Here is a 16,137-nt window from a genome sequence, read left to right on the forward strand (position 1 = left end):
TGAAGAAGCCACCGTGCTCTCGTGTCACTCTGGGGAAGGAAGGGGTCAGCCAGGAGCAAGGGTTTGAGGTCTTTAGAGTCGGGTTTTGCCGGGCCTCCCTTCCTCATCTGGCCTCCTCTCAGATCATGACCGATCCCTCATTCCCTCATCCAGCACGGAGCAGGAGCTTTAGAAAGATGGGGTTTCCTTCACAAAACCCTGAACTCCATGGCCACAAAGCAATGGCCCAAGTGGCTTTCGGTTTGGAGCTTGTCCTTCGCCTGAGAGCATTCGCCTGAGTTCCTGCACGGTGGCCTGGCCAGGGGCCCTCATTTAAGATCTTGGAACACCCCGGACCTGAGCCACTCCCTGTACTTGCAACAACCCGTGGGAAACCTGGGCCCTGCATCCCCTTCAAGGTGATCTGAGGGCTGCACTCTTGGGCCCAGCTTTGCAGGGGACAATCACATGGCGCTTCTGTTCTGGGGCTTGACGGACCCGCCTCTCTGTTCCTCACTGGGAGGACCCGAAAGCCCAGCCTCCTCGCCACCAGACAGGACACGCCGAGGCCAACCTCGTGATCAGGCCTTAGTTTTACAGAGCGTTCTGGTCTAGCCAGGCCCCGGCTGCCGCCGAGGTTGCCCCGAGCCGAGAAACATCTTTGGCACACACCCTCGGTCTGAGTGTCCTGGCCAAATGCCCATGCCCTAGACCTGCCATTGCCTCAACCCCAAGCCCCTGCCATCCAGTGCCCTCAATGGCAGCACTGCTCTGAGCGTCCCTCCTGTCCTCGGATGTCACCTGTGCCACAACTCCCCAGTCCGTCCCCCTCCGTTTCCCTCTAGTCTGACAGCTCAGTGTGGGACTCTCCCCAGACACCATCCATTGTGGCATTTACCTGGACAACGATGAATCTTGAAGCTGCTTCTCCGTGGGTCACAGAGGCAGGAATGGGGCGGGAGAGATGTGACAGAGGACGGCTCAACCCCACTGCTGCGATGATCCCACCGCTCTGCCCTCAACTTAAAGAAACACTCAAGAGGGGCGCCTAGGTGGCTCAGTGGGTTAAAGCCTCTGCCTTCGGCTTGGGTCATGACCTCAGGGTCCTGGGATCGAGCCCCGCATTGGGCTCTCTGCTCGGTGGGGAGCCTGCTTCCTCCTCTCTCTCTGCCTGCCTCTCTGCTTACTTGTGATCTCTCTCTGTCAAATAAATAAATAAAATCTTAAAAAAAAAAAAGAAAGAAAGAAACACTCACGAGGCTCGTCCCAGCTCTCTGCTCCTGTCATCGAGTCAAGAGTCCCCACCATCCACAGGGGCTTCTCGAACCTGCATCCAGCTGTGTTTCTGACTTGCTTTGGGACAGAAAATAACAGCCTCTGAAAGCACACAGCCACCCGCTTCTACTACCCTGTGTCTTTGATTCCTGTCAAGACAGGTTTCTTGATAGCGTAGACCAAAGACTAGACTTACTTGGCTCCTTCTGGATTCTTCCACGATGTCCCCCACCTGTGGGTCATCCCTTTGCCGAATTCTCCAAAGAGCTCCATGTTGCCAAACCACGGTACCCAACGCCGTCTTGGCCGCAGCAACATTCCTTGTTCGCAAAGTGCTGTGGTTCCTCGGCTGCCAGGACAGCAGCCCACCCTGCCTTTCCTCCTGCCTCGCAGATCATTACTTCCAAGTCTCTGTTGGCCCATTCCACGTGATCCCCTCCAAAATCTCATTTTGTTTTTTCTTCCAGGGTTCCCACCTCTGCCCTGTGCTCATCTCATTCCTTACATGATCCGTGGGTGACGACACCGCCACCTGACTTGTTCCCATCTGGATCCCCTTGTATGGCCTATGGCTTTTCCCGTCAACAAGTCTACCTGAGAAATGTCTGCTGGATCCCAGAATCCCCGTGGGTTGAACCTATAGGGCATCTCCACTCAGAGGTCCCACAAACCTTACCAATCTGCAGACGACACCAGAACCCTAGTCCCGTCTCATGGGTGGGCATTGCCATCCACCCACTGCCTTAAGGGAAAATCCTGGGAAGGCTGCTAGGTGTGCTCTCCATTGCCTCACGACTCTCTGGGACCTGCTCAGGAAAAAGGCTACACCATGATCCTCATGCTGCCACAGGGGTCCCCAAAGTCTCTTGTGAGGGCTGCTTCTCCACAGATACACTCTTAAGCATGTCCTCAGAATGCTCCTGGTTTGGGTGGGTTCCCCACAGGAATTCCCAAGGAGAAGACCCGGGCCCTGTAACACACCCGGGAGATAGAAATCCTCATCTTCTGTAAGAACCCACCGTGTCAACTCGATGAAGGAGGCATAGCAGGAAGCCCGGGATTTGCAATGTGGAGTTGAGTATCCGGAAGCAATCTCTCAAAGAGAATGTCTGGGGAGACTCGTGTCCTTGGGTGAGCAAGAAACAAGGGATTGCTCAAATTTACTTTTCATCCTAAATACCTCAACCTGTTAGGGCTCTTATCTGAGCATGGGAATGAGTTTGAGAACATAAAGTGTAAAAGGAAGTTAAAAACGCAACTCAGGAAACTTGGCAGCTAAGCCTGACAGCTGAGCCATCTCCATCAACAGATACAAATCTCAGCCAACGCTTTTTCAAAGAATTACTGAGATCTGTCTGATGGAGTTATCTATACAATGTCTTCTCCCATTTTAACGTAGCTAAGCACAAGGGATTCTGACAGGAAATGAAAAGTCTTGTACGTTTCATGAGCAGATCCAGGGTTTTAACTTCAAACTTTGGTTTTCCGGAACTTGGAGAGCAGCAAATACAAGACAGTTTTAAAGCCCACCTTTACTTTGACGTGTTTTGCCTCTCCTCACAGCCTGTGAGATCTGCCAACCCCAGCCGGTGAAGACGAAAACCTGCTTGCCTTGTAAGGGGAGTCTCCAATTTCTGACTTGAGGTTTTCACCTTAAGGATGGTTCTGTTCCCACAGCTGCAAACTAGGTTTTCATAGGACTTTCCAAATCATGCTCTCGCTGAGGCCACATTCCAGACTCCCTACTTCAGACTCCCTGGGGATGGAGCGCCAGCGTCTGTCCCTCTTTTTTTGTGGTTTTTGGGTTTTTTTAATTATCAGTAATTTTTACGATTTTACTTCCAACATCGCTAACATAGTGCTGTATCAGTTTCAGGTGCAGAGTACAGTGATTCAGCAATTCCGCACGTCACCCGGTCCCCATCAGGGCAAGTGTACTCCTTAATCCCTGCCAGCTAGTTCACTGCTCCCCTCACCCACCTCCTCTGCAGTTACCATCAGTTTGTTCTCTATAGCTATGAGTTTGTCTCTCTCTTTTTTGCTTGTTTTTTGTTGTTGTTGTTGTTGTTGTTGTTGTTGTTAAATTCCACGAGTGAAATCATATGGAACTTGTCTTTTTTCTGACATACTTGTCTTAGCATCATACTCTCTAGCTCTGTGTTTTTGTGAGTGGGAAGGTTTCATCTGTTCTATGGCTGAATAATACTCCATTGTATACATGCACACATCTTCTTTATCCATTCCCCTATCCATGGACGCTTGGGCTGCTTCCATGCTTTGGTCATCGTAAACAATGCTGCTATAAACACAGGGGTGCATGTACCCCTCGGACTTGTGTTTTTCTATTTTTGGTCAAATGCCTGTAGTACGACTGCTGGATTGGAGAGCAGTTCTATTTTTAACTTTGGGAGGAAACCCCATACTGTTCTCCAGATTTGGCTGCACCTGCTAAATAAAGGCTAAGATTTACATACCACAAAGTTCCCCCAGTTAAAGGTTCCCATGCAGGGACTCGTAGAAGATTTGCGGAGTTGTGCAGCCTTCACCACGATTCAGTTGTACAACATCTCTGTCCCTCCAGAAGGACCCTGTGTCCCCTCAGGGGACAGCACTCAGGTCCCACTCCTGCCTCCAGGCCGAGGCAACATCTAAGGTAATTTCTATCTCTTGTAGGTTTGCCCTTTCTGGGCACTTCTTGTAAACGGACTCAAGCTTCAAGAGTGGGCTTGTGTGTCCGTGTTCTTTCACTTGGACAGACACTACGGAGGGTCATCCGCGTTGCTGCAGACATCGGGTCATCCGTCCCCACAGACCAGTGGCATCTACTGCCAGGGTAGGCCACAGTCTGATTATCCTTTTACCATTGACAGACTTTTAGACTGTCTCCCCTTGGTTGCCGGGAATGTCTGAGTACAAGCCCGTGCTTGGACATACGTTCCGTTTCCAGTTTCTCCACGTCCTCATTCTTTGTCTCGCATGACTGCGCCGGCCGGAAACTTCAGTCAGTGTTGGAAGGAAACGACGGGACCCAGCCTCCTCGTCCTGGTCTGGATCTCAGAAGGAATGCATTCGTTCTTTCACTCCTCAGGACGGTATGTGACAGGAGACTCATTTTTCTTCTACACACCCTTTACCAGAGGGAGGACGCGCCTTTCTAGCCCTAGTCGGCTGAGCGTTTTTATCACGAATGGATCTTGAATTTTGTCAGATGTCTCTTCTTTGTCTATCGAGATGATCAACTACATGGCTTCTATCTTCATTATACCATGATGGTGTTGACCTCAATCGTATTTTGAATGCTAAAGCAATGTTGCTACCCTGGGATAAGTCTCACTTGGGTAGCTGCACGCTCCCTTGTAAATGCTGGTGGATCTGGTGTGCCATTTTGGTGAGGAATGACATGTGGATAGTCATGACAGATACCGGTCTATACATTTCTTGTGTTGTGTTGTCCCGCGCGGCTTCAGTAGCAGGGTAGTATTGTCCTCATAGGCTGAGTTAGGAAGACTTCCGTCCTCCTGTCTGTTCTGGGAGAGTCTATGAAGGATGGCTATGATCTCTTCCTACAGTGGAACAGAATTCACCAAGGAGGCTACTGACAAAGAGCTGGTCCAGGGCTTTTGTCTGTAGGAAGGCTTTTTTTTCTTTTTCTTTCTTTAAAGATTTTATTTATTTATTTGACAGAGAGACAGAGAGAGAGAGAGATCGAGATTGAGATCTCAAGTAGGCAGAGAGGCAGGCAGAGACAGAGGGGGAAGCAGGCTCCCCGCCGAGCACAGAATCCGATGCGGGGTCCGATCCCAGGACCCTGAGACCACGACCCGAACCGAAGGCAGAGGCTCGACCCACTGAGCCACCCAGGCGGCCTGGGAAGGCTTTTAATTCCCAAATTCCATTTCTTTACTTGCAGTAGGCCCATTCAGATTTTGTCTTTGAGCCTTCTGTTTCACCCCCATTCTCTCCCTGTATTTTCTTGCCTCCCCATGGCTCTGCCTCTGCCTCTGATCTGGAACCTGGCACGCTGAACATTTCTAGACGTCGCTGGATCCTGGATCCCAGTCAGGATCTTGGGGACCGTATGCCATGTCAGATGGGACCCTCAGATGATGCTCGTACACGCAGGCAAGGGGACCATGGCTTTGAGGTGGAGATGGGGTGGCACCAGTGAGTCCCTCAGGTACACCCACCGACCCATTCTCCAGGTGCCCCCAGGTCTGTGGTTAGGAGGACCCTCAGCAAGCCCCAGGGTCCACAGGGCCCCAGCCCGATCCTCCCCGCTCCTCTCGTCTTGCGGCAAGACAGCGGCACAGGGGATCCAGGACGGCTCGCGCCACACGTCTGTCTGGGTGTCACAGCTCTCCCTGATTAAAGGCTCAAGTTCCCGAGGGCTGGGACCATCTCGCTATGACTCCGACTCCCCCGCCCAGCAGGCAGCCTAGCACAGAGTCGGGGAGGCAAGGGAGGTAAGGAAACCTTCACGAGTGGCTCTGCATCTGATGGTGGCTGGCACAGCTGCTGGGGTGAGGCCACCTCGTTCCTGTCTCTGCGAACTCTGCCGGGTGGGGGAAGACCGGCCCTGCCCCCAAGCATCCTGCAGAGGACTCAAAGATGCACCTTGTAAGACTTGGTGCTTGCAGCTGGGAAACGTCCAGCCAAGTCACCGGTTCTCGGCACTTCACCCGCAGCCTTTATGGAGGTTACAGGTGGTGAGCGGGTGGAGAGTGCCCACTCTGAATGCAGTTCACCTTGGTTTGTGTGCACTCCCCCTCTCGGTGCCTGCATGACACTGAGCGAGTCACCTCACCTGTCTGTGCTCTGCTTCCCCGCCCACTCTGCTTCCCTCCCCGAGACTGAGGTCTTGCTCCACCAAGGGTCTTTGGCAGCGGATTACACAAGCTGAGGTGCGGAAATATGTAGCATATTGTCTGATAGCGAGGACACCATCAATAAAGGGAAATGCCACTTTACTCCTGCTCACCACACCCCAAATGACCAGTCTGCACTGAGGCCTCAGAGATTCAGGAAAGAAAAGTCCTGCTTGAGGGCACCTGGGTGGCTCAGTCGGGTAAGCGTCTGCCTTTGCCTCAGGTCATGATCTCAGGGCCCTGTGGTAGGTTCCCTGTTCAGCAGGGAGTGGACTTCTCTCTCCCCTCAGCCCCTACTCCCTCCCCACTCATGTTCTTTCTCTCTCAAATAAATAAATCAATAATCATCCAAGAAAAAAAAGAAAAGTCTTGCTTTATTTACCTTCTCCCTGCAAGTGGGAGACAACCCTGGTGGGGTCAGATGAGCTCCCAAGCTCTGGGACAAGATCCCAGGTTCAGAACAAAAGAAACGTACCTGTGCTCAAGTCACCTGCCTCTGCAGGAGACTCACAGCAACAGCCCAGCTCCGGGCACTACCTAAACACAGAGCCTGAAAGAAAGCAATTTACCATCCATTCAGAGGAACTGCACGGGCACTTCTTGGGTACACAGCATTGGACCGTGTGTGTGTGTGTGTGTGTGTGTGTGTGTTGGGGAAGGAAGGTAGATGGATTCCTTCATACCTCCTGAACTGCAAAGGCACATTGTCTAAATCCCAAAATGACTCTTCAGTAACTGAGCGATGCTCTGGTTGTCCCGCAGCAGGCCTGGAACTGGTATTCCCACGCACCAACCCAGCGACACCAGGCAGCGGAGGAGGAGTGGCACCTGAAGATCCTAAGGCCAGGGGAACCGGCACCATCCTGTGGGACCTCCTACCGTGGGCAGCGGACGCTGCCTCCTGCTCTCTGTGGGCAGGAAGGCTCTCTTCCCCTTGCTCCTGGTTGATGTGAAGGCTGGTCCCACCGCAGGGCCGCAAACGGTGACGTGATGCTATCCCCGGGTGCCCTCCCCAGCCCCTGCTGGGAAGCCACACAGGTCAGAGTTCTCCTCCTGAGAAAGCGTGATCTGCTGCCCTAGGATTTAGATGTCGTGATCTCAGATCCTACAAAGCAGAAAGCAACAGGGATCGAGAAACCAGAACTCCAGAGCTATTTTCCTTTCACACGTGTATTTATTTGGTGTGCGTGATGAGGGAACCCGTCAGGAATTCCGCCCAGGGGAATACTATCAATGTCACGAAGCAGGGAAATGTGGACCTACAGTTAGCTCAGCACATTCACAACGGCTTACACAGAGAACACAATGGTGAACCGCCACGTTCCAGTTCTACGTCCCTTTCCGCGCCTGGCTTAGCACCAGATTCTTGGAAGTGGAGCCCAGCTGAGCGTCCGGGCATCCCGGCAGACCTAGTGCTGCTTCTGGGAGGCAGTCAGTGACACGGCACAAAAGCACACGGCTGTCACCAGGGCATTCATGCTCAGAGAAAGCCTACATCTTACTGACAACGAGGCAGGGAGGAGAGACAGAGATCCGGGGTGGGAAAGGGACAACATGCATCATGGGAGCTGTGATACAGAAGTTAAGGACCCCTGGTATGCAGCATCCCCTAGAAAGCCCCACGGTGATCCAGAAATTCCAGGCAGGAAAGAGCAGGACCTTCCCAGGATCGGATCCATGCTCACACGGACAGAGTGTCCAGTCTTGTTCCTTCTCTGACTTCTCTGAGTGCTTCTTACTCTTTGGTCCCCAAAAGGATTCCACGCTCAGGATCTGGCCACGCCAGCCTCCACCTCTGAATCCGTAGCGATCTCTGTCACGCGAGGACGAGAGCCTCAGTTTTCTTTCAACCACTGCTTTAGGAGCCTCTGGAACATTCTTTTGCTTTCCTGCTGCATCTCCCGTTGGAGTTTCTCCTCTCTTTCCTGTTGTTGGAGCACCCCATCGGGCAGAAGGCCGGGCCGGCTGGTCCCCAGGCTGAGGGTCAAGCCACTGAGGCCCTGCACCAGTGTGTCCCAGGAGGAAGGATGCGGGGCCCCTTTCCTCTCTGCAGGCATCCCAGAGACACTGGGCCTGTGGCTCTGGCAGTATCGACATTCACATCTGAATCTGTTCTGATCTCTGTCCCCCAAGGAAGAGATCCTGGCCTTCCTCTCGACCCGGTAAGGTGCCCCGTGATCGAGATGTCGCCGTCTCATGTGCCCCAGCAGGGTTCTCTTCCTCTGAGGGGACGCTGACCTTTCCCACCGCCTCTCTTGGAGGGTTTTCTCATCCCTGTACCGCTGCTGGAGCAGCCCCTCTGGCAGAGGGGCAGGGTGTTTTGTGCCCACACCGGTTTTGAGGTCACCGAGGCCCATCATCAGCAGTTCTGAGAAGGAAGGAGGGGAGGCTGCTGTGACTTCTCGGGAAGTCTCTTCAGAGATCATTGGGGAAGATTCAGGGGTCAACGTGGAGTTACATTTCTGGACTGGATCCATGGAGAGGTGTAGTCGGTGATCACACAGCACCACCTGGTCCTTGGGTCTAGACAGGAAGGAAGGAAGGAAGAAGATGAAGGTAGCGAGGGATGTGCACGGCCAGAAGAGCCCAGACTGCAGCACATGGTGATAAGAGAGAAAACCCGTTATAATTCCCCTGACTTAACCTTTGTGTGCCTCTGTCTCCTACCTGTGAAATGGGGACAGTAATGAGCCCTGGTCGCGAGGACTGTTCTGCGCTTTCAGTGTGATAATGCGGTTCCGAGAGCTCAGGATACTGACGGCACAGGATCAGAGTCTCAGAAGTGAGATCCGCTATCGCGTCCACGTGACCTGTCATGGCAAATGACCATGCTAATTCCCTGCTGACGTTTTATGACCGTTCTCAAGCATCATTTTAACAACAATCCATGGGTGACTGGCATGTGCTCTCCTTCTAGGTGTTCGTGTACCTTCGAAAAGCAGACTTTTACTAAAATCAAAGCATTTCCACCACAGGGAAGGACACATTCTTTTCCATTTTCACTGGCATTCATCTACCTAAAAAGGACACTCAAGCCTGTGGAAACCATTTCAAAATCCCCTGTAAGAATAAATAAGAATTTACCAAAGCCTAAGAACAGAAATCAATGAAATTTCTGACAAGGCACATTAGAGGGACTCCCATCAAAAGTTGCCTCCTTGAAATAATCAATAAAACTGATACACTTCTCACAGGACTGATGAAGGAAAAGAAGAAAAGCAGAGAGGAGAACAAAGCAAGATACATCCCACTTCCTGCTTTCTAGCCATATGGCAAAGCCAGAGAAATCAGAACAGTGTGGTCCTGGCATAAAAAGTGACACACAGACCAACAGAACAGAACTGAGAGCCCAGAAATGACCCCAGGCGTATATGGTCAACCAACATTTGACACAGGAGTCCAGAATACTCAATGGAGAAAAGACAGTCTCTTCAATGAATGGTGCTGTGAGAATGGGATATTCACATGTCAAAGAAGAAAGCGGGATTCCTGACTTAGACACACAACAATTTACCTGAAGTAGATTAAAGACTTCAACGGAAGACCGGAAACTACAAAACTCCTAGGAGGATACAGAACAAAAAAACTCCTTGACACGGGTCTTGGCCATGAATTCTTGGCTCTGACCCCCAAAGCACAGAAAATAAAATAAAAAAGAAAGCAGCAGGGTTACATGTAACTAAAAAGCTGCACACCAAAGAAACCACCAACGAGGTGAAAAGACAACTTATGGAACAGGAAAAGGTATTTGCAAACCATGTATCTGTCAAAGGGGTCAGATGCAAAATATACAAAGAACGCATACAACTCCATGGCAAAAAGGCTAGTAATCCGATTTAAAAATGGGTAAAGGATGTGAACGGACATTTTTCTAAAGCAGACGTACGGATGGCCAATAGGGACATGAAGAGCTGCTCCAAACCACTAATCGTCAGGGAAATGCGATTCAAAACCACAATGAGCTGTCACCTCACACCTGTTAGAATGGCTAGCATCAAAAAGACAAGAGATGAAAATGCTGGCTCGGATGGGGAGAATAAAGGAATCATGGGGCGCCTGGATGGTGCAGCTGGTTGAGCGTCTGACCCTTGGTTTTGGCTCAGGCTGCGATCTCGGGGTTGTGCAATCAAGCCCCGCATCGGGCTCCACGCTCAGCGGGGAGTCTGCTTAAGTCTCCCTCCCCCTCTGTCCCCCCACCCCAGTGCACTCTCCTCAAATAAGTAAGTCTTAAAAATAAAAGAAATCTTTTGCATTGTTGGCAGGACTGTAAACTGGCGCAGTCGGTATGGAAAACGGTATGGAGATTCCTCTAAAAATTAAAAACAGAACTACCATATGATGCAGACATTCCATTCCTGAGAATGTACCTGAAAGAAATGAAACTACTATGTCAAAGACATATGGGCATCCCATGTTCACAGCAGCATTATTTACAATAAGCAAGACTCGGGACACAATCTAGGTGTTCTTGACAGATAAACGGATCAAGAAAACACACACACACACACACACACACACACACACACACACACACACAATTCAGCCATAAAAGAGGAGGAAATCCTGTCATTTGTGACAACAGAGATGGACCTTGAGGGCATTATGCTCAGTGAGTACGTCAGAGAAAGACAAATACGGTATGACCTCACTCATACAGAGGACTGGAAAAACCCTCCCACATTTATAGGAACAGGTATCAGATTTGTGGTTATCACAGGTGGCGATCTAGGGAGGGAGGAAAAATTGGAGGATGGCGGCCAAAACGAACAAACTTCCAGTTGTAAGATAAATAAGTACTGGGGACATAATGTACAACATGATGACTCTAGTTAACACCACCATGTGGTATAGATGAAAGTTGTTAGACAGTAAATCCCAAGAGTTCTCTTCACAAGGAAAACCCTGTTTTCTTTTTCTTCTTCTTCTATCTATAGAAGACGGTGGATGTCAACTAGGCTTACTGAGGTAATCCTTTCATGGTATGTGTAAGTCACAGTATTATTGTTGTATCCCTTCTGCGTTGCTGTGTCAATTCTGTCTCAAGGAAACTGGAGAAAAAGAGAGAAAAGAGGGAGAGAAGAAATAGGTTACCAATAGCAGGAATGAAAGAGGACATTTCGCTAGAGACCCAGCAAATATGAAAGAAGTAAGAAGGCAGTATTACATTCAAATCTATGTATGTAAATGCAACAACTAGCAAACCGATAAACTATTAAACTTATCTAAGGCAAAATAACACGCACGATTCCGTATCGTTCACAGAAATTGAATCGGTTGTTTAAAACCTCTGACGACAATCCCAGACGGTATCGGCAGTGAACTCTACCAAGTATCGACAGGAAAAACAGACACACGCAGAAATTCTACACAATTTCCTCCAGAAAACTAAGCGAAGGAGGCATGTGCAAGTGATTTCTGTGGCTACAATTTCACTGATGCCAAGAAAAAAAAAAACTACCAACCAATATTCTTTCTGAGCACAAGCACAAAATTCCTCAACGAAATGCCAGCAGTGGTATCCAGCAATCTGTTCAGAGAAAATACACCATGATCAAGTGGGTTAGCTCGGGAAAGCAAGGGTGGTTCAGTAAGTGAAAACCAACTAAGGCAATCCTCAGATCTGGCATATAACTCATTAATCCATGTCATCTACAGTTTAAGATGAAAGATTAGAAAGAAAAATGACAGACTCCATGCTATGCCTGTCAAAACCCCAGTGGCATTTCTCAGTAATAGAAAAACAATCCCAAACTGCATCTGGAACAACACAAGACCCAGGACGGCCAAGGCCACCTTGAGGAAGAACACAGCTGGAGGTACCAAAGTTCTTCATTTCCAAACACAGTCCCAGGCAACAGTAAGTAAATCAGTACGGTACTGGCGGAAAGACAGACACAGACCAATGGAACAGAACAGAACCCAGAAATAAACCCGAGGCACAGTCAGTCAACGGACCTGGTCGAGGACGCCGGTAACACGCAACAGGGAAAAGGACACTGACAAATGGCGCTGGGAAAACTGGAGGCCCACATGCAAAAGGATGACAGTGGACCCTCTGTTACGCCACACATGAAAATCAACCCAAAGGGGACTGAAGATTAAATATAAGACCCCACACTGTAAATTCCCGAAAGAAAACACAGAGGAAAAAGCTGCAGGACACGGGTCTTGGTGATGATCTTGTGGAATCAACACCCACGGCACAGGCAAGAAAAGCAAAAACAGACAAGTGGGACTACATGCAACTTCAAAGCTTCAGCACAGCGAAGGAAACCACCAACAAGGCGAAAAGGCAATCTGCGAAATGGGCACAACATTTCCAAACCGCGTTATCTGACAAGGAGCTGATTTTCCCCACGTCTAACGAACTTTTCTAACTCAATAGCAAGAAAACAAGCAAACCAATGTAAAAACGGGCGAAATATCTGAATAGACACTTCCCCAAAGAAGACACACAAGTGGCCAAAAGGCATGTGGAACGTGGCTCCACATCCCCAACCATCAGCGAAAGGCACGTGAACACCACAATGAGACGTCGGGCTGCACACGTGACGACAGGTCTCGTCAAACCAACTACCAAACACAGCAGATCACAAGTGTCACTAGGCAAGCAAGAACACGGGAACCCTTGTGCCCCGTCGGTGGGATGCAAACTGGCACAGCCACAACAGAAAGTGGTATGGAGGTTCCTCCAAAAGTTAAAAGTGAAACCGTCACAGGTTCTTGTTCACAGCAGGGTGCCCCCCTCCAAAGCACCAAGAACTACAAAACCAAAAAACCTACCATGTGATGCAGCAATCCCACCCCTGGGTATACATCCAGAAGAACGGAGATCGGCATCTCCAAGAGATGCCCGCACTCCCCTGTGCGCTGCGGCTTTCTCCCCAGGAGCCAGGAGACTGGAAAGCACCCAGCTGTCAGTCAGCAGAGCAGCGGATACAGGAGGGGTGGCACACATACACGATGGGACGGGAGCAGCCGCCCCAGAGAGGAGGAGATCGGACCATGTGCAGGCCAGCTGCTAGGGATTACAGAAGCGGGACAGGTGATGCCGCCGCTTACTGAGTGCCTTCCGCGTGCCAGGTAATGTCAGCTACGTGGTTCTCATCTATTGTCTCCCGCGGGTCTCCCAACAAACCTCACGGAGGCAGAGTGACGCCCTTCTACCCGGAGCAATTTGAGGCTGAAGGAGAGAGACTGATGTGGCGGGGTCTGCCCCGGAATCGGGTGAGAGTGTCAACCGAATGCTGGGGTGCAGGGAGGGGAGTTTGGAGATCAAGGCAGGCACCGGGACACAAAGCACTGCCGATACCACGTGGCACTCCCAGAGCGTCCCGTGCTCTGTTACCTGCCCTGCCCTCCCCTGCCCCTTACCCACCCCCCCACGGCACCAGAAGCAGCCCCTAGCTATCTGAGGACCGGACGGGAGTGACCTGAATTCATGTGCACGATGGAACATGATGTATATTTGTGTTCCCCCAAATGGGAGACCCACAGTGGGAAAGCCCAGCTTTCTGGTGAGGGGTCATCTGTGCGTGACGCCAAGCATGAGAAGACAGTGGCACAGAAAGAGAGTCTCTGGGGCTGAAGAGACACGTCTGATGCCGTCTCCATGTTCTTGGCCGTGGCTCATTCAGTGTGAAGCGTGACCTGCAACCTATCCCGTGGCAGCCTCAGTGGTTGTGATGACAGGGAACGTGCCAGGCCCAATTCTGTGAACCACCTCTGCATGACCTCATTACGTACTCAGAAATGCACTCTTCTCTGTCTGGTGTTGTTATTACAAAGAATAACAAACCCATTTCACAGGTGAGGAGAGTAAGGCACAGAGGGCCAAGTAAATTTCTCCAGAGGACGTGACTGCAAGTGGCAGAACTGGGTTGGAAGGAAGGGTGTCTAGGGTCAGAGCTTGTGTCCTTACCCATTATATGGTGTGGGTTCCACAAAACAACAGAGAACCAGACCCCATGATGCTCACCATATCAGGAAGTCAGCTTCGTGCTGTGAGTAAGGAGGAGACCCCTCTGCAAACAGGCCTGAGCACAAAGGCAAGTCACAGCCACACTAACGAAATCAGGAGGAAGGGTGGGTGCGGGTGGGCACACTCCGGGGTCCAGTGATGCCATCAAGGACGTAGGTTCTTTCCAGCTCTGATGTGGCCGTTTCTGGAACAGATGTTCCAAGACCAACATCCAGATACAACAAGGTCCAGTGCCAAAAAGAGACTTTCCAGTCCTGTATCTTTTGTATGAACAAGGGAGTTTCCCAGCAAACAGTCTCTTCCTTTCCCACTGGCCAGCACCGGCTCACACCCTCATTCCTCTCATTCGGCCAGGAGGACTGGAGGGTGATGCCACACCTGTCCTGAACGAAACGTCTGGGAAGGTAATGGCAGTGAGGAAGCCCTTCGCCTCTTACCCCGTCTGGGGATTCAGGCAGCGTTTCTATCAGCAAGCCTTCTTCTCCTTCCCCTGAACTTCCCCCATACCCCCACCCCACCGCGAACTTTCACAACACCCTGCTCACTAGCCCAGGCCCTGGCAGAGTCCAGGGACTTTGTCCTGTTCACCCATCAGAGCCTCAACCTCAGGGGGCATTCACGAATACCTACCAAATGGAATAAAGGAGAATGTGAGGCCCTTTCTGAACATCTCATTTGATGTATCAACCCCGCAGAATCCGTGTATCTTCCATGGTCCCAAAGGAGAAAAGGCCTGTGTGGGGAGGGTAAGTGACATCTCAAGAGCTCACCTGCAGCCAAGAGACGGAACTGCAGCCCAGGGGCATCCTGACTCCAGATGTAAGCACCCCTGGTGGCACTGCCTCTCCGGGTGATCTGTAAGCTCCAACGCCTAACCTAGAAAGTAATCCCAGGGGAGTGAGACCAGTCAGGCTTCTCGAGGAGGCGACCTTCCGCCAACAGTGTGAACAGGGAGAGGAGTCCGAGAGGCAGGTATCTGGGTCAGGACTTTCCAGACAAGAGGGAACACTGAGGAAGAAGCGTCTGGAGCAGAGGCTGCCGGGCCACAGCACAGATACTGTCGGGGGGCTGGACAGGGAATGAGAGCCTCACAGAAAGCGGGGACAGCAGAGGGTGACAGGCTCCAGATCCTGCTGGGTGAGGGAGCTTCAACTCAGTCGGCTGGACCACAAAGAACACCGAGAGATCACAGATGCTGAGTGACAGCCTGTATCAGGCTGGAAGATAGGCAGAGGAGGAGAAGACCATTCAGAGAAGAGGCATGTCTGGCAAAGAGCTGGAAGGACAGTGAGGAAGAGCACCTCCCTGAGAGGCTGACAGCACTCCCCCAGACCGACACACCCTTCACCTGGGAGCCCGTGTCCCTGTCCCCAAGGGCATCTGTGCTCTAGCCATAGCATCACACCCTTAATTAGCAGCCTGAATTCACTCAACAGTCCACCTGTTGGACACATCACTGTGGGCACCTGCTGTGTGCACCGGTCCCTTGGAAGACACTCCCTGAGCTCACCGGTGTTCCGAGGATCACGATCCAAGTTCCACTGTGAGATCAGAACTGTGGCTGATGGGGCGACAGAGTGTCCCACACAATTAAAAGATCTTTATAGCCTCGCAGTTTTTCTTTTTTAGCATCTGCAGTTAGAGGTGGTACAAAAGATGCAACCTTCCTCCTCCTCCCAAAGAGAATCTGAGTACAGAGATGTCCTGTTTCCTCCATTTGTAATCCAGAAATAGCTGGTACGATAGCTACCCTTTATGGTGAAGTCATAAGGTCACCTTGGGTCAGGGTCTCTCATTCGCTGACAAAACGTGCTCTAAGCGCCAGCTGAATACCACGCGTGGGCTTCCTGGACACGGTTTGGGGATGCAGGGACGAGGTAGGCTGAATCTGCCAGCAGATGACCACCACTCGTTCTGTGGGAACACTGATGGTGGAATTTAAGTCGCAGTACCTTAGGAACACAGAGGAGGGCGTCTTCCCCCTCTCTAAGTGTACGTGTGTGTTTGGTCAGGACCCACTTCTCACGGGTGGAGGCT

At 51.0% G+C, this 16,137-nt stretch overlaps 1 protein-coding gene across 6 annotated transcripts in view; it reads right to left on the reverse strand.

Annotated features, from left to right (window-relative positions):
* Positions 1–7,273: 7,273 nt before the first annotated feature.
* FAM156A (family with sequence similarity 156 member A) overlaps positions 7,274–16,137 on the reverse strand; it is a 41,504-nt gene continuing 32,640 nt past the window's right edge. For 3 of the 6 annotated variants that reach the window (XM_032329905.1, XM_032329904.1, XM_032329902.1), the window contains one exon: positions 7,274–8,642. In XM_032329905.1, coding sequence (XP_032185796.1) covers positions 7,955–8,596 — 642 coding nt within the window. In that variant the 5' untranslated portion in view covers positions 8,597–8,642 and the 3' untranslated portion in view covers positions 7,274–7,954. Of the gene's footprint in view, positions 8,711–11,080; positions 11,168–14,870; positions 14,977–16,137 lie in introns of those variants that run through there. The other 3 variants (XM_032329903.1, XM_032329908.1, XM_032329907.1) reach the window with 3 other exon arrangements.

Source organism: Mustela erminea, chromosome X, assembly GCF_009829155.1.
Source record: "Mustela erminea isolate mMusErm1 chromosome X, mMusErm1.Pri, whole genome shotgun sequence".
NCBI lineage: Eukaryota > Metazoa > Chordata > Mammalia > Carnivora > Mustelidae > Mustela > Mustela erminea.